At 47.4% G+C, this 7627-nt stretch overlaps 1 protein-coding gene across 1 annotated transcript; it reads right to left on the bottom strand.

Moving 5' to 3' along the window:
• Positions 1-263: 263 nt before the first annotated feature.
• On the bottom strand, positions 264-7245 carry LOC142557975 (acyl-coenzyme A thioesterase 13-like). Its single transcript, XM_075670152.1, has 3 exons — positions 7108-7245; positions 3347-3537; positions 264-502 (listed from the first exon to the last, which is right to left on the bottom strand). The coding sequence occupies exons 1-3, from the start codon at positions 7177-7179 to the stop codon at positions 343-345; spliced, it is 423 nt and encodes a 140-aa protein (XP_075526267.1). The 5' UTR covers positions 7180-7245; the 3' UTR covers positions 264-342.
• Between the last annotated feature and the right edge of the window lie 382 nt (positions 7246-7627).

The following is a 7627-nucleotide window of genomic DNA, read 5'->3' as shown; positions in this document are numbered from 1 at the left end:
GCGGACCTTCATGGAGAAACGGTAGACATGACTTGGGGAACGACAAGGAACCTGCAGAACTTCCGAGAAACTACTTTATTCTCAAGGATTACGAGGCACGACGTCAAAAAGGTAGCGGCTCGTGGTGATGATGATACGTACAGATGAGAAAAATTACATGCAATTATTGTGTCCAGATTATTATTAATGTTTATTTTTGCTTGCGGCCACATCCGCTGCTCCATATTGCTTGATCGGTATGACTCGGGCAAGGCCCAGCGATCCAATTTTGGAACAAAAATTTATTTCTTGCAGTTTTAAATTGTGCGCTCATCGAACATTACGTCGAAAACTTCAGTGAGTTCATCTGGAAAGGTTTAACAAAGTGTGAGTTCCTTGGATAAGAATCCGCTTCGTGGTCTTGTCGAGAATGTCCATTTCTGCGAAAGCAATCCTTCCACCGGGCTGGGTCACTCGAGAGTTCATTACGATGATGTTTCCGAGCATCGCTGGGGCCAGAAACCTACGAAAAATAACTCAAGCTGTGACGAGTTCAAGCTTACTCTTGTTCATCGCACGTGCTTATAACCTAAACGGGCACAGACGTTTTATGGACTATCAGGAGGCACCAAAGTAGAAACTGTCAGGGTACCTCTTATTGTTAGTGCATACTTAAGGGTATTCATAGAGCGCGCAGTAATGGTACGAGCATAAAATGATGAAGCGACAACGTCGACCATGAAACCAACTGTGATGTCTAAGAATGTTTCAAACTTGATCAAAGTTCTCTGCGTTTCGTTTTTTTTCCTTGAAGCTATACTGCAGGTTACTGTAGCTACGAAAAAGTCCTTCCCGGGTAGCTGCATTGTTAGGAGGCGGTTAGTTTGCCAGCAAGAATGGATGGGACAGTAGATCATGTGTAATGCATCAAAGGCACGAATGTGCTCACGTCGCGCATGTGACTGTTCTCGTGCTGTAACGCTCCCTTTTTAAGAACAATACATGCTACATAGTGATGTTGGTGTAGCGTTCGTATCGTAACTGAGACGACTACTATTCAAGTGCTGTGACGGGCAATACATGTGCGCTTAGTTCAGAAACGAAGGAGCTAATTAAAACTGGTGTTCGTGTCGCCATGTTGCCTTCCACCTTCGGCCTTGCATCTTGAAACTGCCAAAGCGCGCAAAGATGAGAACGGAGAGTGGACACAGGACGAGGCGGCTCGTCCTGTCCACTCATTTCGTCCTCGTTATTGTGAGCTTTCACAGATTAAAAATGGAAGTAAACCAACTAGCCTAGTTGTCCATTCTGTTACACTAACCTCCTTTTCTCACGTGTGTCCAAGAAAACATATCCAATATCTAGATTACCATGGTCGAGCGTCAAAAGTATGGAAAATAAGAGGCTTTAAAATTCAAATAGACCACGTTGCTTCTTTTTTTTGCTTAACATGAAGGAAATATTAAAGACAATTTAGAAAGAAACGTGTAGAATTCTTGCGTGCTCAATACACTTATTTTTTTAAAGAGGGATTCCCATTACTGGGATTAATAACACCACTGAATATGTGCTAGTATAATTCGGAAATCTACCTAAGAGTGGTGAACATATATCTATAGCTAAGTTGTTTCCTTAGTATCTTTCGTTTCCTACACTGACTCGTCTGTGGTTAGGGAGCCTCCATGTAGGCACATGCTCAAGCATATGCGGTGTCTGTATTCCTTTTCACACCTTGCGTGCAACACTGTGCAGGCAAAGAAGACTTCTTGCAGTATAGCTGTGTTCGCACCAAGAACTAGTTGTGTGTTCACCACTAGTTACCTGAAATCGTTCTATATTGTCGCACAGTAATCAATAAAACAGGTTTTAAACCATAAAAATAGGCAAACCGTGTTATACGGTGGTTTATACGTTGTTTCACATCACGTTGCTTTGCGTTGTTTTCTTTTCAGATTTCCCGCTTGCATATTGCAGCCTCGCGCGCAGGCTCGCACTGGTCTGGCGCGTACATATGTGACTGCGAAACGCGCGGAGTTATACATTTTGATTACCGAATTTCTTGCCTAGCTTCAACAGCGCTGCGCACTAGGTATAAAACAGAGTATGGTTCGTGGTGTGCTCTGGCCGCCTGTCGAAACCCTGCTGCGGCATTCCGATCGGACCAGAATGCAAAAACGAGTGTGATTTCTGTATACGTTGTACACCATGAATGAATCTGGAGACCTTCACTAATGTGCCCTTAGAAGCCGAACCGCATTTCGTGGATGTCAAACAGTGTCAGTCATTATCATATGTTATCAACAACATATCACGGCGTCCTCCTCAGGTCATCGTGAGTCATTTCTAACCTGCTGTATTTTTCGTGCATGATAATTGGAGTATTTTAGCATTACTGTTATACCATTTACCTTCATGCCTCAAGCGCATGTATGTATAATTTATCGTGTATTACGCGGCAAAAATGATCGCCAAAAGTGTGGTCAGCTGCAAAAAAAAAAAAAAAGGTAAGGTGTCGGATATCTGCAGGCTTCTCTGTGCTCGTGCCGTGCTGCGGTTTGTTATAGCATTCCTTGCCTACCACACTTCAGTGGGCTACTACGGTGGGAAAAAATCTCAGTAGCCCTCCAAGTTTTTTGTTTGCAAACAGCTGTTGGTTCATCTTCGTCTGCGTAAGTTTAACAAGTACTGGTCGAACAAGAATGTCTGATGCTAGAACATTTTGAAAATTCAGGGGACTTGTCGAAACTTCTTCGACAAGGGCACTTGTCTGAGGAACCTTTGGAGAAGGAATGTCGGCCTCAGGCAGAAACGTTTTTTGTTCGACAGCTGTTGATCACTTCAAGTCTACATCTGCGTGCTACCCTGCGTGCTGATATCCGTGAATCTGATGTTCACTCTCGAAGAGGTAGTGTGGCTGCAAATCATCGCGGTTTTACCATGCTAGCTATATTCTACTACGCATACAGGAGGTGCTAATTCAGATTGTTACTCTTTGACCGGGGGTAGGCTTCTGATAACTCTCCCTGGGACCTCCTTCTGTATGCAACTATGAGTAGTAAAAGGCATATGGAAAACAATACAGCCGCTGCCAGCCTACGCACTGGATATGGCGTTTACTTCAGAGGCGTTGTGTTGCCGAGGACGAAGTCGTGTTGCCGAGGACGCGTGATCCCCGGCCTCGGAGGCCACATTTGGATGGAGGCGGTATGTAAAAAAAGCACGTGTACCATCAATGGGTGCAAAGTTAACGAACGCAGGTGGTCAAAATTAACCCGGAGCTCTCCACTATGGCGTCTCTCATAGCCCTTTAGTGTGGCTTTGGGACGTCGAATAAACGGAAAATAAAAAAAAACTTGATGCTTCATACCTGGCCTTGATGTTCAGGCTCGTGAAAGGCGTCCCTTCATCGTACAACGTGCAAGCCGTCGCCCACGTGTACAGGTCCACGAGAGCGATTGTCGTGCCGTTGTGCAAGGTGCCGTGCAGGTCACAGTGCTCCTTTCCCAGCAGAAGTTCGAATTGGGCGACTCCCTTTTGAGTAGCCGCCATGATCTCGACCTGCGAGTGAGGAGGTGTTTTCGTTTGTGTCGACAGATAGCGAAGAGAGGAAAGGCAGGGAGGCGAACCAGACGAGCGTTCAGTTTGCTATTCTACACTGGGGATTAGGGAAAGGGAAATATAAAGAAGAAAAGAGGAATGACGTTATGATTGTGTGTGCAGTGAAACACCGTGACACCAAAGTGGATTTCCAAAATTTTGGTGGGACTGGGTCAGTTAATTTCATTTCCCTTTTATCCTCTCCTAGCTTCATTAAAAAGGGAAAGTGTTTAAGTTCCGAAGTCGGCGCACCTCGGTGACTCGAGTGCACGGTGGAACGCGAAGGAAGAGCCATTTTCCGGTAAAGATACGCTTTAATCAAACGCCAAGGTGTCTGTGCGGGTCCAAGTCCGAACGTGCGCTCTCTCACAGAACGAAAACATGACCTTTTAAACCCTCAGTTGCAAAAAATATTCTCAAACCCGCCAATCACACATGCGGATTCACACAAGTAAAACAAATAGCACAAAAACTTACGTGACAGATACGGCATTGGTGGAAACAGTGGCACGCTTTACAACAGGCAAGAGGATAGATTTGCGCGAAGACACATGTCCTCTGCCTCTCCCCTACGTTAGGTCCCGAGTATCGGCCTTGATGTCCTCCCCTTTTCTCCTGCAAGAAGCCGCCACGCAAGCTGCCCCCCCCCCCCCCCGAGTATGTTCCCAAGAAACCATTGTTTATTACCGGCATGTCTGCCGTACAGTGGGCTGCCCTACACGTACTAAGAAAACTTGGTGCCCCGTGACGCTGTGGGCCTATTCGCTTGAATGCTCCAAACACCGTAATTGGGACCCGATGGCGATCCCACGAAAAAGAATCCATCGGTCGTAGCCGGATTAGTAGTAGTAAAAATACCGCCCTTTTCACAAGGCATTCTCAAAAGGCGCGCGCGGATACCAAACAATGACACTGAAGCTGGATGGGCATGATTGGCATCGCCTACTTTCTCTGACTATACTTCCCCGTCTGGCAGCGAGCGTAGGCGTGCACGCCCCCCTCACACACACGCCCCCACACACACACCACACACGCCCCCCTCACATGCTACGGCTTTGCTTTTCCACGTTTATCGGAATTCTGGTGTCGCGGCGTTTGCGACGTGTGTGTCATCGTTGTCTAACGTGTTCAGTCAAAAGTAGTGACTTGCGACCATCACACAATTTACTGCATCTGCATCCGTGTGGCTGTGCTGGCCAATTGGCCTGGCATCCGACTGTGGGCACAGCACTCAACACCGAAAGCTTTGTATGGCCAGGCGAACAAATTAGGTGCTGTTGTTGTTTGTTGTGAGTGTTCAGCGCCTGTGTATGTCCTCATCATTCATGTTTGTGCGGACGTCTTTTTTTCCAAGTGCGCTGCTTCACCAAATTCAAGAATATCAGCTGATCTTCTCGGATAAAGCACTCGTGGTAGTGCTTTAGAGGGTAATTAACATTTCTGATTTTACGAGCCGCAACCACGACTCGATTATCACACACGCGTGGGCGGGGTTTTTTTTCCACGTGTGGTTGGTTCATGAACGGGCACCCGAAGCATCGTACGCACTAGCTCTTTGCATTCCGCCGCCATCGGAATGCGGTCGTCGCTGCCGGAGATGAACCCGCGTCCTCGAGGTCAGCAGTGCAACAGCATAGCCACTTGGCTACCGCCGCGGGTCTTTTGTTTGTTTTACGTTATGACACTCTGACCACCGTTGTCTATGAAACTATGACACACCGTTGTCATGCTCCCGCTTCTGGGAAGTGCACTTGATATAGCAAATTGTGGATACGTATGCTGTTGTAGCCAATGACCTCCACTAAAATTGCTGGATGGCGCATCGCCGCTACCCGGAGGAGCTAACATGTGAAGCCACCGAAAATTCCACCGCTTGTCTCGGGAGCATCTGCTGCTCTCCTCAATGTGCGCAAACGAAGCATTGTGAGCCTGTAGCTGTTTTCCTGATTGCCCTTTCTGCTTGCTTTTTAAGTATCACTTCGTCGTGGCCGCTAGAGCAAGACAAGAGAGCATGCATGGGGCAGCGACAGATGCAAATAAATTTTGAGTGAATCCACCCTTTAAGAGGACAACATATGCACATCAACCTTACGCCATTCTCGAAGTGCGCCTTTTTGCGAGAGACGTTTACGCTTGTTATCGCTGTTATACCCTGTGTTACGTTCTTTTTTTGCAATATACCCCATCATCGCATGTCTGCGACGACTAGATTTGTCTATGCCTGCTATTTCGCTTGGGGGGCAATGTGTGCCGTTCCCTTATTGCTTGTGGTGGAAAGGTTTGAGAAATGCCACTCTGTGTGTCCCCAAGTACATATGCCAATGTTAAACAACAACAACAACAACAACAACAACAACAACAACAACAACAACAACAACAACAACAACAACAACAACAACAACAACAACAACAACAACAACAACAACAACAACAACACCAACAACAACAACAACAACAACAACAACAACAACAACAACAACAACAACAATCGGAGATTCATGTTAGCATCAGTACGGAGTGCAAAAGCGTTAGCATTTTCGGGATCTCTTACAATTGCAGGGAATGAAATTTATAATAAGCACTAAGCTTTTTAGCACGAAGCACGCAGAAGAGAAACTGCGTACACTTAATGTCTCACACCTAAATCGCATGATCAAGTGGTTGCAGTCACTGCGCATGCTCGCCGACAGCGCCTTCACACGTGCTTTCAGAACGCTCCTCAAGCTTGTTCCCTCTCCTACCGGCACTGAATAAATTCAGCAGCATACAAACCACGGGGGCAAGTTCTCGCCAGCTGACATTTGACTCGGTCGCATTGCTTGCATGAACGACATGAAACACACAATGTACGTTTCGTCGCTTGCTGCGTGAGGTGCCTCTAAATTTCCGTCAATATATTCCAGGTCTACTGGCCATATATTTGCAGCGACAACTTACGTAAACGAGAAACAAGAAAAATCTTTGCGCTGTTGAGCTCGAGGAGGAAGGAAAATAGGAGACAGTGCCGTGTGGATGCTGCCGTGGTGCGCACTGCACAGCAAAAGTTGATGACCTCAGCGTCTATGGAGTACATGCAGTGCATGACTCATACGATAAGTGTTCGGTGGCCGCGCTGAACGAAATATGCCGTAACGGTACAGTTGTACGGCAAGTTAAGCCATTGGCCTCGTCAGGCAGGCAGTCGCTACGCGCGGCTCATAAAGCTAAAGAGCACTGCATCTGAGCACATCATATCCGCTTTCTTTCCAAATTACATCGGCATCACTGACGTCCACCTTGTTTTTTTCAGCGTGCCTGCGTGGCTCTCTCAAGCATGGACGGGTTGCTGGGAAGAGGTATACTACCGATGCGACAGCGCTGTCCCAGGTAGAAAGCAAAGACCTACAAGGCGCACGCACAGACACTACCGGTAGATGCAGTACTTTGAACAACCGACAGAGCGCTCCAAGTGCCTCAATGTTATAACGCTTGCTTTTTAGGTAGAGTCGCGCACAACCCAAGAGTCGAGAAATGTAGGGCGAAATGGCGTACCTTATCAGTAATATACTTTGCATACGTCAGTTTCTTCAGCGCGTTGGTGATGATCTGGTGAACGCTCTGCATGCCCCGATCACGCCGCTTTGGTTGCCAGCCTCTTCCGCGGCGTTCTACGACCGCCGTTGCACTGAAGAGTCGTTTAGCTCGTGCGCTCGCGCCGGGAACGCGCAGAGCTCGCGACCACCACTAAGCTAGCGTCAGTAGGGCGCTTCGACAACGATACACTTCCTTGCTCGATACCAATGCGACGCTTTCAGGGTGGGGATACACTATCTCCGCCACGCGCCTTGGAGCGTGTGCGAATTGATCCTGGCTTTCTGCATTTCAAGGGCCAAATTCGGAACAGATTTCTGCCAAGCTGAACGGTGTGCATTGCCGGTCATACTCTAGCCAGCGCGTCATGAACCTCTTTAGCAGTATGTCTCTTTAAGATGCAGAAACGAGATCAATGCTCATAAAACAATTGGAAATTGGGAAGTTGGGGGCAAATGGCAGGGCTCCCCGCTGGATCAGC

The sequence above is a fragment of the Dermacentor variabilis genome, chromosome 9 (genome assembly GCF_050947875.1).
Source record: "Dermacentor variabilis isolate Ectoservices chromosome 9, ASM5094787v1, whole genome shotgun sequence".
In the NCBI taxonomy this organism is placed as follows: domain Eukaryota; kingdom Metazoa; phylum Arthropoda; class Arachnida; order Ixodida; family Ixodidae; genus Dermacentor; species Dermacentor variabilis.
Note: the sequence above shows the minus strand (reverse complement) of the source record. Positions and strands in the feature narration are given on the sequence as shown.

What these genes read in the sequence shown, in the direction of transcription:
- LOC142557975 (XM_075670152.1), bottom strand. Translation starts at nt 7,179, where the DNA reads ATGCAGAGCGTTCACCAGATCATCACCAACGCGCTGAAGAAACTGACG. An exon ending in CAAAGTATATTACTGATAAG is followed by an intron (nt 3,538 to 7,107) that starts GTACGCCATTTC and finishes CCTCACTCGCAG; the next exon opens with GTCGAGATCATGGCGGCTAC. An exon ending in AGCCTGAACATCAAGGCCAG is followed by an intron (nt 503 to 3,346) that starts GTATGAAGCATC and finishes TATTTTTCGTAG; the next exon opens with GTTTCTGGCCCCAGCGATGC.